Source organism: Quercus lobata, chromosome 5, assembly GCF_001633185.2.
Source record: "Quercus lobata isolate SW786 chromosome 5, ValleyOak3.0 Primary Assembly, whole genome shotgun sequence".
Classification (NCBI taxonomy): Eukaryota; Viridiplantae; Streptophyta; class Magnoliopsida; order Fagales; family Fagaceae; genus Quercus; species Quercus lobata.
In genome coordinates, this window is record NC_044908.1 from 80,490,383 (window position 1) to 80,510,881 (window position 20,499).

Genomic DNA, 20,499 nt, shown 5'->3' on the forward strand with positions numbered 1-20,499 from the left:
CACTACCTCAACTCCTAATATGGCTGAAGCAGTTCTAAACAATAAGAATAGAGACTAGTAGGTTTTGATGATTAGAATAGAGACTATTGAAGATGATGATTGAGTACCTATCATGCATTTTCGGCAACCTACTCTATAGAATATAGATGCTTACTATTTGAGTTGGGTGTTACAAGATTTTTTTTTTCATGTTTTAAGTCTCTTCTTACTTCTTTAGTTCTTTTTGTGGAATCCCACCACACACAAACACAAAAAGAAGCATTAGTGCAGGGCCTGCAAGCTGAGTTATAACCATACAAATGAAAGTGATATGTGTTTATGAGCCACTGATTTACAAGGCCATATGTCATAATTTTCCATTATGTAGTAGTGGACACTCTTGTAAGCTCACATATACTGATTACATGCTTTGTGTGAGCTCCTTTAGAGTAACAAATAACATGCTCCCTTGTGCAAGCTTTGTTAGAAAAACAAATAACAATATCCAATTTATATCTTTTTGTTTATGTTAAAAAAACTGAAAGCATGAGGATGCACACTCTAAGGGGGCAGCTGACACAGAATATTATATAACAAGGAAAAAAACTGCAGCCTGTCATATTCAAAGACCTAAAAACACAAGAAAGAGTTCATCGGTCATGCTTCATTCCAAACTTCATAGATATATAAGGGGGTGAAAAGGTGGAAGAACAGAGACCAGTACCAAACTTTTCCACAAGACATGACTACACACCAACCAGGAGTATTTCAACTTCCAAACACCTTTGAACGAAAACATCAGCATTCCCACCATCTATTCATGAGGTCTTGTCCAAATCTGCGATATGAAAGCTGAGTGTAAATGCCAACATTCATGGATAGCAGAGAATTTATGACTTCAGCCACATGAAAAAAGATTAACTTTGATACTTCAGGGGTGAGAAGGATCATATGAAATGTAACCCTCTTTACAAGCTACATCAAACATGTTACAGAGATCTATAGGGATGATTAGCATGGCAATCAAATGATTAATGATACCCTTGTTAAATAAAAAACAGATGATTAGAGTCTTATAAATGAAAGGTTCCCACGATCCTCTTAAACAGCTACTATATATTGTAGAGGGCAAAGGCAAACGTTCAATCAGATAATTCAAAAACCACCTATAATGATGGCAGCAACACCCATGAATTGCCCTCATCTTTTGTCCAGAACTACAACTGGAAAACTACTTAAGGACGTAATGGAACTTTAACTCATGACGACTTGGATATACAGACACCATAACCTGATGAAGATTAGTCAACCCTGCTTTGTTATGGAGGAATCCCAACAGCAAACCCTTCAATGTCAGCTTTGCCAAACAATCTTTTTTAATCTGAAGCTTTCTGAGATTCTTAACAGACAAACAGCAACCTCATAGAGTACAAAGCATATAACATCCGAGATTCTATCACTTGTCCATATCAACAATATCTTCTTCTGTATTCTGCACACTCAGCTTTTACAACAAAAGACTACCAAAAAATAGGTAACCAAAAGCATTGAGCATTCTGTAAATGCTTCATCCTCCAGTTACCCACTGCCAATGCACAGCAGGCAAGATACTGTTGTAGATCTCAAAGAGAGCCCTTTGCCCATAACTAAACTAAACAATGAGTAAACACCTTATGTCCTCAATTAATGATTTTCCACTAGCATGACTTATAAAAAAATGATCATCCATAAGCATGACTGCCATTTAACCATTTCTCTAACAAGAAACAGTGAAACTCCATTTCTAACATTCCACCCTAGCTGTACAAATTTAGAGCCTGTGTTTACCAAGTGCAACTTGCACGGTCCCAAGAACATAAGCCACAACTCCTAGTGCCTCAAGGATGCCTATTTTAGCTATACCAAACTTCTTTTTGCAGACTCCTTTGTACTCCATAAGCACATTTGCCATTTTTCTCCTATTCTACACATGAGATAAGTAACATTCCATGCTTGGCAACAGTACCCATCACATCTATTGTGGTGAAAGGTTACCATGTACAAGAATATCTTCAACAACAATTCCGACTTCAAAGCCCACCAAGTCCAACTGTTTTGTGCTAAATCTTCTTCAACACCTTAAACAATTCTAATTCCTAAGATTTACCCTCTACTAGGTGAAATTCCAACTAAAATTAAAGTTGGACCTTTCTATAGACTTCCCTCCTCCCATGAAGTAGGTAGCATGAACTAAATCCATTGAATCTGCTCTCTCTCAACTAAAATTAAAGATGGACCTTCTATAGACTTCCCTCCCATAAAGTAGGTAGCATGAACTGAATCCATTGAATCTCTCTCTCTCTCTCTCTCTCCATGCTTGACAACAAGTATTTACAAATAAAATAATAAATACAAAAGCAATATTTGAACAAGAGAAAAGAGCCTTTAGGGAATATGAAAAAGAATACAGGAGTCACATAGCGGCAAACAATTGCTGATATCAACGAAAATGAGGAACATCAATTCTAAATGCCAAATTGTATTTAATACAAGTGTTCTTAGAAACAACCCTCATGCAGACAGCAGAATTCCATTAAAGAGATTTAATTTTTTTCCCAAAATGGGGCTTTATTAATCTCTGTAAAGATGCATATATAAGCATTAATTATCACTTTTGGTATCTACATGAGCAAAACATATATTCAACCCCTAAAAGGTAAATAGGAGAATTAGAGTACCAAGAAGTAATATAGGTATACCTAACGCTCCAGAAGTTCAATTAGCTTAAACTAGAATGATCAATGTTAGATATGGAAGCTCAAAACTTGAAAATTGGCTCAGTCTCTAAACTTGATGCATTAAAAACTAAGATCAAATGAGAGCCTGAAAGCTTAAAATTGGTGGTTGTAATTGAAGCTTGAACTTGGAGTTGTGTTTCAAGAAAAAAAAAAAAAAAAAAAGGGTCTTGACCCAGCTAATACAAAAAAAGAAAAGAAGAAGAAGAAGTTCAAAGAAGATAACAAAATACATTCAAATAGAAGTGCCCTGAAACACACACTAACAGAAATGTGAACTCAATGTGGAATAAAGGGTGTCAAGATGTTCTTCTTTTGGAATGACATACTTCTCTAAAAAAAAGTTGAAATAATATGATTTAAACTGTGAGATTAACATGATGTCTGAAAAGTAAATTTTAAACAATAAAAAAAGGGGGAGAGAAAAAACATTTAAGGCTTTGAATTTATTATCATGCCATTCAAGTAAAATACATGTATCAGGCATTTGCCAAATATGGTACTTCAGAGTACACACAACAAAGTACATTGAGAAGGAAAAAATAATACGGAAAAGACCAAACTGAACGAAATCCTCAATACACGGCTGTCGTGATGTTTCACATCCTGAAATGATAGACTTTGGCAAAAAATGTCAGCAACTAAACACACCTCATAACGTTGACAAGGAGACACTTCAAAATTTTGTTTAATTATTAAGGAGAAAGTTTAAAAACAAAACAATCATTTTCAATAATTTTCATTAAAGGAATAACAAATTTCGTAGAAAGTTCAAAAAGTATTAACTGTTTAGGACTCCCATGGTTTTTGACAAACCTGCCATTGGATTATATTACCTCCGTATACCCTCCATGAATGTAAAATATCAAGATCATCTAAGATCAATAACTATGCCATCTCAAAATATTTAAATTTCAAGTTTTTTCTATTATAAAATTATAAACAAAACATGAGTTACAACAGGTGTACTTTGATTGTGACCCATACATATATGCAATCTACATTTGCTGAAACAAAATGTTAGACACAGAAAGCTCGAGAATACAACTGTCCTGCACTACAATTAGAGTTCAAATTGCTATATATATATATATATATATATCATGCTATAGAACCATTCTGCACTAAAAATGGAGTTCAAATTGCTATTAGCCCTTATGATTCCACCGATATCAAAGAAACATAATCATCACAAAAACAAACAAAGGCATTGCAAAAAACAGGGAAAACAAATCAATAAACAATGTCACAATTGAACGCCGATCACCACGCACAATATGTTAACAACATAAGAACAATAAAAGCAATGCTTCAGCTTGAAAACAATATGCATTAGGATACTCCCCAATTGAAATGATGGCAATGATGACAAAAATTTATCCTTTTTTTTTTTTTCATAAATTTTAATTCTTTGTGATATTAGTCATCAAATCATAACCTTTAAATAGAAAATTAAGCACTGGATTAAATTATCAAACCAAAATTATAAAGCAAGTTCATTAGCTTCTACAATCTAACATATCATAATTATCGATTTATTTCACAAACAATCAAATCTATACCAAAAAAAAAAAATGAAAAATGTAAAAATGTACCAAACAGAGAGAGAGAGAGAGAGAGAAAAGTACCGGATTGCTTATCCAATGCGTCATGGTACTCCAGCTCATCTTCCGCAGCAGATTTTCCACGCGAATGAGAATTCACATTCACATTCCCATTCCCATTCCCATTCTCATTCTCATTCTCATCCTCATCCTTTTCTTCAGGAAACCTCACCACCACGACGGGACAAACGCAGTGATGAACGCAGTAATCGCTAACGCTACCGAGCCGCGACTTGCTATTCCGGCGAGAAGCGCCGAAGCCACGGCTCCCCGTAACGACAGTGCTGAGCCCAAGCCTCTCAACCTCAAGGCAAAGCCTCTCCTTCATGTCGTGATCCTTCACGATGTGGATCTTGAACGGAATCTGCGCCTCCACGAGCGGCTGAGCCAGATCGTTGGCTTTGCTGGTGGTGAACGCGTCGAAATCGTCCTCGAGTTTCTGCTGCGCCTTCGCGGATCCGGCTTCGGGTTCTTCAATGGCTCCCCAATCGGCGCCGTAGAGGACGTTGGTGGAGCGGACGTGGAGGAGGATCACGGTGTCGCCGCGGCGTAGGTAGTTGAGGACGGCCCATCGGACGGCGAATGCGCTCTCGTCGCTGAGATCGACGGCTATGCCGACCTTGCGGTCGGTTTCGCCGAGAGGAAATCGCGGGGAGGACGGTTGGACCGTTATTGCCGTTGCGGTTCGCGCTTCCGATTCCGTTACGTGTTTCGGTGAAGCCATTTTTTTTTTTTTCTTTTCTTTCTATTAGTTTTAGCTTTTTTGGTATTGTGATTTGAGAGAGAGAGAGAGAGAATTTGGGTGAAAAGGAAAGGAATATTTGTTTTGGGTTTTAGGGGCTGAAACTGAAAGAATGATTTTGTTGCGTTTTTCTGTTTTTGGGTTATCTATGTATCAATCAATGTATGAAGGAGAAACTGTCGTTGAAGATGGAGATGGGGCGACACGTTCGAGAAAAAGTATCAGGACAGCACTGTCAGCGATTTTATCCATTTACATGATTTTGTCTTTTTTCCTTTTTTTTAATTTTTTTTTTTAGAATTTAATTAATTTTTGTATCGTTCTGTTTTTTTTTTTTTTTTTTTTAAAAAATAATTACAAGTAATCAACCTTAAATATTTTTTATTAACTTTTTTTTTTTTTTTTTGTGCGTGCACTTGTTACGATCGCATTCCCTTTCCCTCGTATATATATTTCTTTGTTTCTCAAAATTATAACTATTTATTTTTGTATTGTTCTTTTCAAAAAAAAAAAAAATTCGTGTCTTCAACAACAAAAAATTATAAAGTGATCATCCTTAAATATTTTTGATTAAACATTATTTTGATCCTTAAATTTTATTATAAATTTGATTTTCATCTTAAATTTTAAAAAGGTCTTATTTGGTCCTTAAAACAATTGAAAATAGTATTTTATTTAAGGGATTAAAATAGTATTTTATCTAATATTTACTTATTAACTAAAATATGTTTTTAAAGTAGTTTTATTTTTGTGTGTTCGCACTTTTATTGGGACCCCATTACCCTTCTTATGTGTGTTTATTTGGTTCTTAAAATTATAATAATTATAAAAATTATAAAACACCAAAAATGGAATTATCTTGCAATGACGCAAAAAATATGAAAAAATTATTAATGTATAACATAAGAAACATTTTCTAACATTCTAAATAAAATAATAATAATAACCATAAGAAACATAAATTATCACTTATCACAATTATGTTTCTTGAAACTCTAAAGAAAAACGTTTCTAGAAAAAAAAAATTTACACTTTTTTTTTTCAGGAGGGGGATGGTTTGGGAAAAAGACTAGTAAAAGGTTTTTTTTTTTTTTTTAGATATGATATATTTGAATTTATGTGTCTATTTCATAATAATTACACTTTATTATCAGTGTCGAAATGAGCAAGTAAATTAATTGATTTTTTACTTTAATTGGAATTTAAACTTTTTTTTTCTAGACCACAAATGATTTTACGTGTTGAACTAATTCCAATTCAAGGCCTGATGGACGACTAATGTAAAAATGGGTTTCCTTACATTTAAGGAGTTCCTCCCTTTTTCTTTCATAATGTAAATACAATAATGGAATGAAAGATAAAATCGTGAGTTTAAAAAGAAAAGTCTACAAGGAGGAATACAAAACTCAAATGCCTCCTTGCTCAAAAGAAAGACATCCAAAGGTCCAGCTCTCTTTGTTCTTTGTTTCACTCTATATGCAGACACTTCAAAACTCTAGCATATCCATGTTTGTTTGATACATGTTCGTGTTAGACATATCAAGAAAAATTTTGCATGCACTTCCTCAACGTTCAAGGAAATTTTTTTATATTTTATTTTATAATAAACTTCAATAGTTACACAAGAAGAGGACAAAGAAGAGCAGTCTAGCTTACAAACAATAACTAAGGCATTGTGCAGGCTGTGATTATTGAAACATAAAGGAGCAAGAGAGATTGAAGTGACCAAGTAAGCTATAAGGATGGAGTAATCTAAGATTGCAGCATCTATATTGATCTTGATCCAATCAAAGGGTGGAGGTGACCAAGTAAGCTGTGGGGATGGAGGTGCACTTGGCTTCTTGGGGTCAAAAATGGCTTCTTCTTCTTCTTCTTTTTCCAAAAAATCCTTTGTTAAAGTTAAAAAATAAACTTTTATATATTTACTTATAATTCTACCCAAAATTCTCGATAAAATGAACTTTTAGTTTTATATACTCCTTTCCTCCCTTCCAAATTGTCGGTCCTCTCTTATATTTTGAAATGTCCCAAAATGTAACCCTTTTTAAAAAGATAAAATTTCTATCTTACCTCTTATTTTATTTAAAAAGTCAATATCATTTTTTCTTCAAAGTTTCTTCAAAGTTTAAATTAATAAATATGTGAATTCCAGTTAACTTAATTAGTAAAGTCTTTAATGGTTGAATAAAAGATATGAGATTCAATCCTCACCTACGCTTAAAACCGATTAGTGTCTTGGTCTGATAATAAAGAGGTATCATCAAAAGTAGACGTCATAGGTTGAAACTCTCTTTAAAAAGAAAGGTTTAAATTAATGAATACCGTTTTAAAAATTAAAACTTTATAGGAGATTTGGCACTTTCAATGTTCATTGTATATATAATAGGTGGCATATCCATAATTTTAGGATTTTTTTTTTTTTTTTTTTTTAGAGTGATAATTTTAGGAGTTTGATTGGCAAAATTACAACTAATGTCTGAAAAATTTTATTTAAACTTAACATTATTAGGTGGTCAATCAATCATTTTTTAGGCTTTTTTCTTTTAATTAGTCGTTAATGTTTTTGGCTTTCCAATATATATAAAGTGATAGACCCATCATTTTAGTAGTTTATTCTTCTTTTTCTAATTAGGCATTTAAAAAAGTATTATGTTTTTCAATAACGTTTCATTGTCTTAGGGATTTTCATTAATTCTAGTAGTATTTCTAAGATTCTAAAAATATTCTTTAAAAAATTGTGGTGCTTCTACATTTTTACATTTTTTTTTTTTTTGAGAAGAATACATTTTTACATTCATTACACATATATTATTCCATTGAAGTATTTTTCAGTTTATCCAAAAAAAAAAATTAAAAGAAAACTTAAATAGCCTTTGAAGGGGAATAGTTAAAAATAATTAATAAGCAAATGAAAAATTAAGAATTGATGGCCACAAATAAGAATAAAAACATGAACTTAAATACCATACTAAACAAATGCATTTACTTTATTAAAAATTTTAAAATATATGCCAAGTGTCTAGTATTATGGGAAACATATTGGCATATACAATTTTTTTTTGACATTTGGCGTTGTTTGTCTATATATTATCAATATAATGTAAGTTGTCACGTGTCATTGTAATATACCTAGAAAAGGAACACATGTCATTGTAATGTGCATCCACTAATTTTGGGAATCAACTCTTATAATATATAGAGTTCAAATTTAATAAGGATGGAGTGTAAAATCTATATTTTGTTGGGTATATTTCAATAATTTACTGATGTGATAAAGTAAAAGGAACAAAACACGTATCTAAAATTAAACAATAACACAAAATAGATATAATAGGCAAAAGTAATAAACAAATACTGAATATAAATAATAAGAAATCTGCAAACGATTGAAGACTTACAAACCAGATGCTTGAAAGGATGAACAATGAGATCAAGTCTTGTGTTTTACACAATCTCCTTAAAACAGATTTCGCCCCTTACACTTTCTCTGTGGTACTTTGAGACTCGTAGACGTCTGCCTTCCAAGATAAAATGATCAAACAGCACGAAGATGAAGCACTCAGGGTCGTGCTCTACAAACTACTCAATGCCTCTTTCTCTCTCTTTTGACACAAATGAATGAACAAAAATCTCACTAGGAGTGTTTTCTCAGAAAAAAGTTCTTTTTCATGAATGAGGGACCATGAAACTATACGTGACTTCAAACTGAAACATTGTTTCAGAGATTACTGTTGTGCACAGACTCTGACTCAATAATAAAAAATAAAATAAAATATTATTATTAATTGGATAAATGGGCCTAGTCCACACATGCCTAAAGCCCAACCCAATATCCAGCCCAAAGCTCATATTTTCTATTATTTCCAATGTGGGACTCAAGGGTTTTTACTACTTATAATAACATCTTCAAGTGAATATATAACATATCAATTTCTTATTCACTCCATGCTACTATTTTTCCAACATGTTTTACGCAATCTAATAAGAGATTGACACATTAACATTTTACTTAAAACTCAATACATCCTACCACACCTAATAACATCTTAATAAACTCTCAATTTGGTTGGATTTCATATGGGTATTAGAATTGATTAGATGTGGTTGTACTACACTTTAATATGTGATAAAATGATGTGACATGTTGGAATTGGAGGATATAAAACTTGAATTTTACACCACATGCTTACAAAATTTAAACTCTAATATATATTATAGATAGATAGATAGATTTTGTCTAAAAAAGAAGTTCTTCTTGCACCATTAAATTTTTCTTGAGGGAGAAATCTGTACTTAGTTCAATGTATTTAATAAATACATTTAGGAAGGAAATGGTTCAAGCTGGGTTAACAGCATGTTGTAATTATCTCTAAAAAATAGATTCATCTAAAATAATGCATTAGAATTTTAAAATCGGGTAGATTGTGAACCTTTATGTCTACCAATTTCATTCTTGATGCATTTCTTTGGACATGTTTTTGTCACATTGAATCTTCATCATTCATTTTTATTTGAAATACCATTTCAATGGAGGCTTATGGGAATTGCTTAAAAACACAATCACAATAACGAAGTATCATTATCATCATTAGTTTTAATCTTTCTTCTTCTTCTTTTATAACTCAAAATAAGATATATCAACCAACAATTTGAAGTTTAGGGTTGTCTTTAGTTTTTAGCTTATGTTGATGTTTATTTTTATTTTGTTTATGCTTATGCGAATTGTTATTGGTAGCACTATGCCCCCTAAAAAGCACTCATTGGTGATATATCATTGAAAACAACAATCCTGACCATAAGAGAAAGTTCTCATCAAAATGAAAAATATTTTCTGGTCAGTGAGAGTTTGTCCAAGTGTAAGTAGAGGAAAATATTTCAATTTAATTCCTAGAATGGTAAAAAAAAAAAAAAAAAAAAAAGAAAAAAAAAAAAGGAAGCAAGTGTGGGGCTTTATGAGGGGTAAAAAGGATGCACCGCCCTCGTTAATATTCCTAATACAATGGCTCTTTCATTTCTTCTTAGCAACTTTCATATCAAAAAAGCCACAAAAGGTGAAGGAGGTATTTGCTAAGGTGTTTTATCATTTCCTATTCATTTTAGAAATTATTTCTTTATCGTTAAAAATTACAACATTAGCATTTATTTATGGCTGCAATGGCAACCTTCATGATTTTCTATCGACTCTGACCATAATCATTATAATGTTGGCCACCATGATTGGGGTAAGTTTTACTTTTGGTGATGGAAGTATTTTGTGCTCCCCTATGGATTATCATCTCTATCATGGCTATAGACTTCCGCCATGGGAGCCAGCTTCAGTTTGTTTCTATGATATTAAAAGATATTCATAAAGTTATTTTTTATTCTCCATTATAAAAATTGGGATCACAATAATTTTTTTGTATTTTTAAAATTAAAATAATTTATGCGATTTACAAAGGAGAGTCCCCTAAAATCACCATGTTCTCCAACATGCATCAAATTTGTAAAAGTGTGTCGAACATTAATGCTATGAAATCTCCTTTTTAATTGTACATGGTATTGTATTTCTCAAATACAAATGCAACCAAAATTGATATTAGCAAGTCCATTCAATTCGCCATTGCCAAGCACATCGGTTGGGTTTATCACTTTACCATTTCAAGTCCAAATTATTAAAGCCAAAAATGCATGACAAAAGAATAATTAATTATCCATATTTTGATTGAACCCTTGCCAACCTATAATTATTGGTAAAAAATAAATAATGAAGGCTCAAGGGTAAGGGTATAACTTGAAAACCAAAATCACAATAAAAAATTATCATCATCATGATTACCATTATTATTAGTGTCGATATTTATGTTCATGTTTATTGTTATTTTATTTATGTGTATTGTTATTAATAGTAATTAGCTGCTAACATGCGCAATGCACATGAAAGTCATATACTCACACACAAATCATGTCTTAGCAAAATTAAAAACAATACAATACTTCTCACAAATGCAAAAGTTAAGTTAGGGAAAAAATTCTTTTCTTTTTTTTTTGAGAACAAAAATATTCATTTCTTAATAATAATAATTCATAACATTTATGCACCAGTAAAAAATATGTTAGCAATAGGAAATTATTTTTTTAGTTTTACACTAAATTTCTCAAATCCATTTGCTCTTCTTCCTACAATCTAAAACACCGAAAACATATCTCGAAAACAAATAAAAATCAATAAAACTACGGTTCAAAACCAAAGTGCAAAAAAGATTTACTTCAACACGTCTAACGTGACAAACATTAAGACCAAAATTGGAATAAGAGATAAGAAGTAAATAAAATATTTGTAAGCACTTAAACAATCACCCAGACATCTAGGAACATCATATGACAAAGACATAAAATCTATTTGCTAATTTGTCAAAAAAAAAAAAAAATAGTGAAAGGAAATGGAACAAAATTATTTTGTGTAGACCATATTCTTAACTACTCAAACTATTCCTTTATAGGTCTAAACACATTTGATTTAGGCTCCTCCTATAGGCATAGTTATTAATCTCGATGACTTGGCACCTAGACCAATTTGAGTGTTTAGTTAAGCTATTTTTGCGCAAGACCTGATCAAATCTGACGAGTTTGTGACGACTAGTGCAATATGGATGGGTTTTAATCACCTAGCTGGGTTTGTGAAATTATATCGATAGGTCCACTTTATTGACTTCTTTACTAAATAGTGTGTGATAATATGGTATTTAAAGAGGAGAAAACCTAAAGAATTCAAGAAAAAAAAAATGCATTGTTCTATCCTTCTACATGCCTTCAAGACTCTCATCTTTCAAAAGACTACTTTGTTATTATTAATTTATTCGTTTATCACTTTTTAGTTTTTAACCTGTGAATGTGCATCAATTTTTTTTTTTTTTGCCTCTAATTTGATCCTTTTTCACTTTCAGTTTTAGTCTGCAGGTACGTATTACTATATCAATCTATATTTCACAACTCTAGTTTTTTAGGCGTCTTTAGCTTTTTCTTTTGTTTTGTTCAGTGCTTTTGTTGTGTAGTGTGAGTGTGTGACCCTTGTTTCTTCTTTTGAATTTTTTGTTGTTCTATTTGTTTATTCCTTTAGATGATTTTTTTTTTAGAAACATCCTTTAGCTGATCTTGTTTAACTTTACCGCATTCTATGTATGAAAAAAAAGCTATAAGAGCATTAGCATCAGCACTTCTAAAAAATTTAGCATTTGGCACATCAAAAAATTATTTTATTAAATTTAACCCACCATTTTACAATTTATTATACATCACATCTCTTTTTTTTAAAATTCTATTTATTCATTTTTATATTCATTCTACTCTCTCTCTCTCTCTCTCTCTCTCTCTCTCTCTCTCTCTCTCTCTCTCTCTCTCTCTCACAACAGCCGCCCCACCACCACAACCCTCTACCACCATAAACCCACAATCCCCCACCACTGTAAAACCCACTAGAAATCCACCACCACCACCATAAAACCCACCGAAAAGTCACCACCACTATCCCACCACCAAAATCACAACCCACCATAACCCAACCACCACCACAAGCCTTCACAAAACCTAAATCAAATTAATAATAATAATAATAATAATAATAATTCTATTGCAAAACATAACTTAAGAACCTCATCACCCAAATCCGTAGAAAAATAAAACCAAATCTAAAAAAAAAAAAAAAAAAAAAATTCACAAATATGGAAAAAACAAAAACCCAAATTTGATAGTAAGAGCAGACTAGGTTGGCAGCATGGCGTTGAGGCCATTGGCATGACATGGTGAGGCTAGTGGCTTGGCTGAGAGTGAGAGTAAGAGAGTGAGAGAGGCTGAGAGAAAAGGCAGAAGAGAGAGAAGAAAATTGAGACCGGGTGAGAGGAGAGAGAAAAGTAAATAAAAAAGAGAGAAAAATTTATAACATTTTGTCCGTACTGTGCCAATAGTAGAAGTGCACTATTGCAAATGACAAGTTTATTTGGCATTTGGAACATCTGATGTTGGTGGGTTTTGGTGTTTAGTGTGAGCATTTGTCATCCTTAATGCTAGTGCTCTAAGCATTCCTTAGTTATTTTATTTAGTAAAGGCTTTGTTGCAAACTCATGACATCTTTTCATTTTGCTTGTGAATTTTAAAGAATTTCTAGTGCTATTATTTGTAAAACCTTGATTTTGAATTATAATAGTTAGTTTAATTTAGCTACCTATATGCCTATTTTTTAAATTTACATATTTATGTTATGATTTTTCAAACTTATATATATTTAAAATTTTATTTTTATTTGACCTTACAGTTCAATCGATGATCCAGTGACCCAACTCATAGGCCAAATCAATGTTCAAGGGTTGAATAAGTATGATTAAAAGACAAAAATATTAACAAAAAAAAAAAATTAAGGTTATGTTTGGTAACAGTTTTTGTTTTCTATTTTCAAAATCTTGTTTTTAATATTAAGAAAAAAACAATTTTCTTGTATTTTTGAAATCAAAAACATGTTTGGTTAGTTGAAAGTAAAAAGATAGTTTTTTGAAAAAAATAATATAGAAAATACTAAAATATGTTGTTACTAGGATTTGAATTATAATGCTAACTTATTAAATAAGACAGATTCATTAAATTAAATGCGCTTTTTCATTGACTTTTAAAAATTAGAAACTGAAAACAGCATTTTGCATGTTTTCAGTTTCCTTCACAAATTGAGTTTTGAGAATAATTTTTGTTTTTTGTCCATTTTGAATTACCAAACAAGTTTTTTAGTCTCAAAAATAGAAAATTGTTTTTGGAAACAAAAAATAAATGGAAAAAACAGTTCCCAAACATACCCTAAATTTTTTGGGTCAAAGGGAAAGGAATATTTGTTTTGGGTTTTAGGGGCTGAAACTAAAAGAATGGTTTTGTTTTGTTTTTCTCTTTTTGGTTTTTGGGTTATGTACTTATGTATGAATGTATGAAGGAGAAACTGGATCAAAATGAGCATTTACCTCTTTCGCCCAAAACAAATAGTAAAATGCCCATGTTCTAAAACTATCTAGTAAAATGCCCCTGTTTTGAAACTCGATTTAATGAAAATCGAGTTACTTGCAAAATGTTACATGAAACTCGAGCTCCATGAACTCGAGTTCCATATATATATTTTTTTAAAGTTTTTTGCCTATAACTCGATTTTTTAAAAATCGAGTTTTTCATTAAAACTTGATTTTTAAACAATCGAGTTTAAAACATGGGCATATGGCTAAATAGTTTTAAAATATGGACATTGTGCTACTTGTTTTGGGCGAAAGGGGCAAATGCCCATTTTGGCCAACCAAAATGGGCATTTGCCCCTTTCACCTAAAAGATGTAGCAAAATGTCCCTATTTTGAAACTCGATATTTAGAAAATCGAGTTTCAATGTAAAACTCGATTTGATGAAAATCGAGTTATTTGGAAAAATTCACATGAAACTCGAGTTCCATAAATTTTATTTTTATTTTTAAGTTTGATTGCCTATAACTCGATTTTTAAACTCAATTTTTAGAAAATCGAGTTTCAAAACAGGGATATTTTACTATATAGTTTCAAAATAAGAGCATTTTGTTACATTTTTTGGACGAAAGGGACAAAAGCCCATTTTTGCTGTAATAAAACTAAATATGTTGACAATGATGGTATTAAACATCACATTAATGTTCAAAATTTTTCTAAACTAAAATCCATTGACAAAAGCTATCCAAATTCTGATATATATTTGAATTTCAAATTTAGCAATCAACATATTTGTCATTAAGGGTGTGTTTGTTAGGAAGTAAAATAGGGTGAATGGAAAACTTTAGAGAGAAAATGAGAAGGAAAACTTTTTTAAAGTGTGTTTGATTGAATGGAAAGGAAAGAAAATAAATGGTGGCGCCCAGGTGTATCATCCTTGGATCCACCAAAACATTTTCTCTCCAAAATGGAAAGAAAACTGAAGGAAGAAAATGGTTCTGCTTAATGGACGAAAATACTCATGTGCACTTGCACATGGGCTTCATCTGTACGTTACTCTTCTTCACTTTTTTTACTATTTTTTTTTCCTTCCTTCTGGATGTTGCCTCCACTCTTTTTATTTATTTATTGGGTAGCCATCTAGTGTACGTGCTCATTTTTTTTTTTCTTTTGCTTTTCTTTTGTGTTTTTATTTTTATTTTTTTTATTTAAATGTGATTTTTTTTAACATGATTTTTTAAATAAATTTTGGTAATTGCTTTTTTTTTTTTTGTCACTTTTTTTTTGGTTTTAATGGGCATCTTTTTTTAACAAAGGTATATGAGTAAATTTATACAAACTCACTTTTTCTATCCCTCCATTTTTCCACTCCCAACCAAACAAAAATGAGGAAAATTAAAATTTTTTCTGTTCTCCTACTTTTCCATCATTCCACAATTTTTTTTCCTCCAACTTTTCCAACCCTTCAACCAAACGGACCTTAAGGGATAATTGATTTCCTCCATTTACATAAATGCCTACCTACAACTTGTGAATTTTAAAGATTTTTTTTTTTTTTTTTTTTTTTTTTTTTTTTTTTTTTTTTAAGGATGAGTGGAAAGGAAGAAGTTGATTTTGAATTATTACAGTTAGTTTAATTTAGCCATATGCTTATTTTATAAATTTACATATTTATATTATGATTTCTCAAACTTATATACATTATTATTATTTTTTTTTATATTTGACTTTACAATTCTATCGAGATTGACCTAACTCATAGGCCAAGTCTTCTTCGACTCAATGTCCAAGGGTTGAATAACTATGATTAAAAAACAAAGTATTAATTAAAAAAATTAGATTTTTTTTTAAACACGACAAACAATTTGGATACGAGGCCGTATTTACTACCTCTAGGCTGCACCCGGCCCACACCTAAAACTGTCCAAATCCGAGTTGGGCTTTTAGCCCACTGGAGCAAATATCAGATCCATCGCAGTAAGTCGGCACTAAAAACCAATCTCCAAGTTCACAAATATACAAATTTCTAGATTTCACTCTTCACTGTTTCACAAAACGTTAGATTCAATATTCTAGGGTTTCTTCTTCTTCTTCGAATCGAAATCCAAAATCCTATTCGAAACTGAGAGAGAATGCCTCAGAGGCACTCGAAGAACAACAACGACCTCGCGTTCTTCACGTACGACGAGAAGCGAAAGCTAGGGTACGGCACGCAGAGCGAGAGGCTCGGCAAGGACTCGATCAAGCCCTTCGATGCTTGTTCTCTCTGTCTCAAACCCTTCATCGACCCCTTGTGTTGCCAAAAGGGCCATGTCTTCTGCAAAGAATGCATCCTCGAATGCCTCCTCTCTCAAAAGAAAGACATCCAAAGGTCCCCTCTCTCAGTATTCTACTTCAATTTTAGTACAACATGGAGTGTTTTTTTTTTTTTTTTCATGTTAATTTTTGTGCAATTCATAGTTTGTATGATTAGTTGAATCGAGCTCGGGTTTTGATTGGTGAATTGCTAAACTTGCTTGCATGAAATGCTAGTTTTCGTCGCGGTTTAATGTTCTGAATTTTGATTGGTTCTTTGGGCATAAGCTGATAAGTTATATTAGGTGAAAATTGGTGTTTCGGTTATATTAGCTGAATTAAGCTCGTTTTGGTTGTGTACATATTGTGTATGTTTGTGTGTGTGTTGCTTAACTTGCTTTTAATAATGAAAAGTGTGGTTTTTGATTGGTGAATTTGTTAAACTTGTGTGCCTAAAAGTTCGTCAATGAAATTCCTTTGTGTCAAATGTATGTCATTTGCATAATAGTAGTTGCCCTGCTTGGAAAAAAAAAAAGAGAGCTAATTTTCTTTGCGGTTTAATGTTCTAGGTTTTGATGGATTCTTTGGGCATTAGCTGATTAGTTGTACTAGACCTTAATTTCCACTGGGTATTGAACCAACGGTCAAAGCAAGTATATATCTTTCCATGGCAAGCCCAGTTCCAGACAAACACTTTTCCTGATTATTGAATTTTTTGACCCTTTTAAATCGTACCTGGTAGTTTTCAGTATCTTATTCACTAATATTTGACTGGCTTGTATGAAATTTTCACATAACAATGGTAAAATTATTAGGCAAAAAATGATTAAGAATGGATAACTTATCAGGAAATTCAACAAACTACTCACAAATTGATAAGCACACAATGCTGAAGAATGTACTAGGCGAATTTTAATTACTTGTAAGCCCTAATATGTTCTAACTTCTAAGTAGTTCCTTTATTATAGAGATCTGATAACAGCATAAATACATATAAATGTTTTGATATTATTAGAAACTTTATCTCATCAATACTTAGAGGCAAATAACATCTTAAATATATATTCTCTTGCACTAGCTAGTTTGCGATTGCTCCTTTTTTGTGTGGTTAATTGAATGCTGTGACTGAAGAGAAAACCACAAATTGAGGCTAAATATTGGGTACTCTGTAGATTGCTTTATTAATCAAATTTTGTTAGATTTAGATTTGATGCTTCTTGCTTGTGTTTTTGTGTTGTGTTGCTGACAGAATTGAAAGATAAATGAAGCTAAAATCTTTTTCTTTTTGTATGTGTGTGTGTGTGCACCCATGCACGCATATTGGCCACTAAGTTTTATGGATATGAAAATTGTTTTAGGATTGAGGATTGTGTAATTTTGTAGGTTTCTTTTCTAAGAATGTCATTTTAGGTAAAATTCATCAAGTGTTTAGGCAGTCATTTACTAAAGTGGTTCTTAAATTGAATAAATCTTATGGTTGATTGAAGAAGAAATTTAAATTTTGCAACTGGAAACTGATGCGAGACTGTAGATAAAACCAAAAAGTTGAGTCTAGAGTCTAGGAATTATAAGTTTGGGGTATTATGACAAATTGACAACGGCAGATGTATTGATAGTTTGGCTCAAAATCCATCCCAAGTGGCTTCTTCATTGTGTAATGTCTTTAGATCCATACCTTTTGGTTGTGTTCTTTGTATGTTTTCTGTGATGCTAGTAAGGGAAGATCCTCATCTTGTAGTTTTCTTTTGGGTTAATAAATGCTTATTCTCAGCCAAAGAGGGGGACAGAGACAGAGAAAGCCAAAGAACTCCGACTTTATTTCTGTACCTTTGTAGCATAAACGATCGCTGAGAAGCTTTTAGAATTTTCCTTTAAAATTGAGAAAAATTTATAATCCAAGGCCATTGAATAATTTGGCTTCTGTTGGATGATTATGGCTTGTGCTGACCACATTTTTTATTCAATGATCATGAGCTCACTTCAGTTTATAGGCTTTGTCATCATTGTTAATATGTTTTCCGAACATGAGGCTATACTAGCTTCTCAGTAGAAGTTTAGGTGGTTTGTCTTGAAGGTTGTAGAAGAACTTTTATAAGTTACATTTTCAACCACTTCATATGTTTTGGTTGACTAACTATTCTTTTTTTTTCTTGGGTGGGGGGAGTGGGGTTGGGGGGATGGGGTGCTGTATATTCTGTATGTCTTGGGCTGATCTTGGTCTCTTATTGGGAACTGTGTAAATAATATGCTTTATTATTCTAGAAAAGATAAGAATAAATAGGTTTTATTGTAGTTCATAGCACTGAAAGGAAACTTTGGGGGTGGCTATTTTGCATTTTGCCTATACATTGTGTCTTGAGCATCTTCATCTACTTTTCTTTCTTATGTTTAATGGTGTCCTGAAGCATGATTTATTGACTGGCAGGAGGCTAGCTGCTCATGCTGTTCAGCAGAAGCAAGAGAAGGAAGAGGAAGAAGAGAAGTTAATGTTGCAGAAGGCCAGAGAACTCGATGCATTTGATCAGCAAAACCATGGTGCAGTACCACAATACAATGATAGAAACCAGAGCCATGACAAGAATGGCTTCCATGGGGCAAATAGTGTGAAGGTTACTTCATATGAAGAAGAAGCACTTCGGACAATGAAGGCTTTTTGGCTGCCTTCTGCTACACCAGAAGCTCCTGTTAAAGTAGAGGCTCCCTCCGCCAGTACTGTCTGTCCAGAAGGCAATGAGAAACTCAAGATGAAGACTCTCTTCCCTATCTACCTTACAGAAGACACTAGTGAGCAGAAGAAATCCAAGGCTCTTGATAAGACCTATATCTGCCCTAGCTGCAAGGTTACTTTGACCAACACATTGTCGCTTGTGGTCCTTAGTTCTTGTGGGCATGTCTTTTGCAAGAAGTGTGCTGATAAGTTTATGGTGGTTGATAAAGTTTGTTTGGTCTGCAACAAAGGATGTAAAGAGAGGAATTTGGTGAAATTGGAGAAAGGAGGGACAGGCTTTGCTGGCCATGGAGATCATCTTCAAGCTACATCCTTTAAGCATTTGGGGAGTGGTTCAGGTTTGGGCCTGACCCGGCCTGCGGTGAAAACTTGAGCTCTTGGTTTTAGCTTGGTAAACTGTACCCAACTATCCCTCACCCAAAAGAGCAAAAGGTGCAGCAAGTTTTTTCTGTTGATTTGTTCCATATTTGACAACATTATCGTTGGCTCTTGATCTGTTTGTCATCTGTATGTTTATTGTAAGATATGAATATTAATGCATCATCTCTCGTCTCCCCACTCTTGCTCATATCTTATATCGGTCCTTCATCATTTGTAAAGCTTAACAATATGAAATCAGTAAACCTTTAACAATATGAAATCAGTTTGTGCCAAGAGAGTCCACCGCCTGCCTTAGTAGTCTCAAATAGGGCGTGCAGGTCCGCCTCTTTTTTGAGTAGGTGATTCACTACCGAAGCGAAGAAAAGGCTGGATCAAGAAAAGGGGGTACTACGAGCCCTCTGTCCCACGCATCTAACCAGCTCGTGTGGTTCGCCAGTTCCACCGACTAGACTCTTAGAGTGATTCAGTCGATACAGAGGTGGGCTTGAAGTGGGGGGTGTGCTGTTCCTATTGGGCTGGGCCCTTCCCCATAAGGCCCCACCATCGGGGCATAAGCACCCTCTTGCTACCCATATGTGAGGCGCTGTCTTAGCCCTCCCTGACCAGGATCGCGCTCACGAACGTCAGAATCAGGCTGGCAGAATCAGGCTCTCGATCACTACTCTCAGAATCTGGATCTCGACCGAAGTAACCAGTTCCAGCAGCAGCGGTGATGGTTACAGCGGTTCGGCTACTTCACTGCTTGGATATGGTATAGCTGAGTCGATCTTTGAATCTATCTTAACGCTTCTTCTGGGTATGCCCTACGTGACTACTTAGGGTGTTGCCACTGAGTAGTTTTGATGAAAAAAGTAGAAAGCATGGAATAATTTGGAATGGAGATAATATCAATTTGTGATATGATTGTGTTATAATTGTGAGGTGCAGTTGGACATGTGGAAGGCCAAGGTACTGTCGTTGATGTACTGCCCCCTGCACATATATTTGTGGGTGTGTGTGATAGTACTCACAGTGGGTGTGATATTGGGTCCATGG

The 20,499-nt window shown here is 33.2% G+C and overlaps 2 protein-coding genes across 3 annotated transcripts; one reads left to right on the forward strand and one right to left on the reverse strand.

Annotated features, from left to right (window-relative positions):
• Positions 1-330: 330 nt before the first annotated feature.
• On the reverse strand, positions 331-5,329 carry LOC115988675 (universal stress protein PHOS34). 2 transcript variants are annotated; one of them, XM_031112277.1, is made up of 2 exons: positions 4,382-5,326; positions 331-817 (listed from the first exon to the last, which is right to left on the reverse strand). In XM_031112277.1, the coding sequence occupies exons 1-2, from the start codon at positions 5,079-5,081 to the stop codon at positions 798-800; spliced, it is 720 nt and encodes a 239-aa protein (XP_030968137.1). In that variant the 5' UTR covers positions 5,082-5,326; the 3' UTR covers positions 331-797. The 2 variants fall into 2 exon arrangements, with proteins under 2 accessions (XP_030968137.1, XP_030968139.1); XM_031112279.1 differs by lacking the exon at positions 331-817 and adding an exon at positions 3,172-3,372 and having other exon boundaries at positions 4,382-5,329.
• A 10,750-nt stretch (positions 5,330-16,079) lies between these two features.
• Positions 16,080-19,723, forward strand: LOC115991933 (E3 ubiquitin-protein ligase CSU1). Its single transcript, XM_031115922.1, has 2 exons — positions 16,080-16,431; positions 18,781-19,723. The coding sequence occupies exons 1-2, from the start codon at positions 16,193-16,195 to the stop codon at positions 19,454-19,456; spliced, it is 915 nt and encodes a 304-aa protein (XP_030971782.1). The 5' UTR covers positions 16,080-16,192; the 3' UTR covers positions 19,457-19,723.
• Positions 19,724-20,499: the final 776 nt, after the last annotated feature.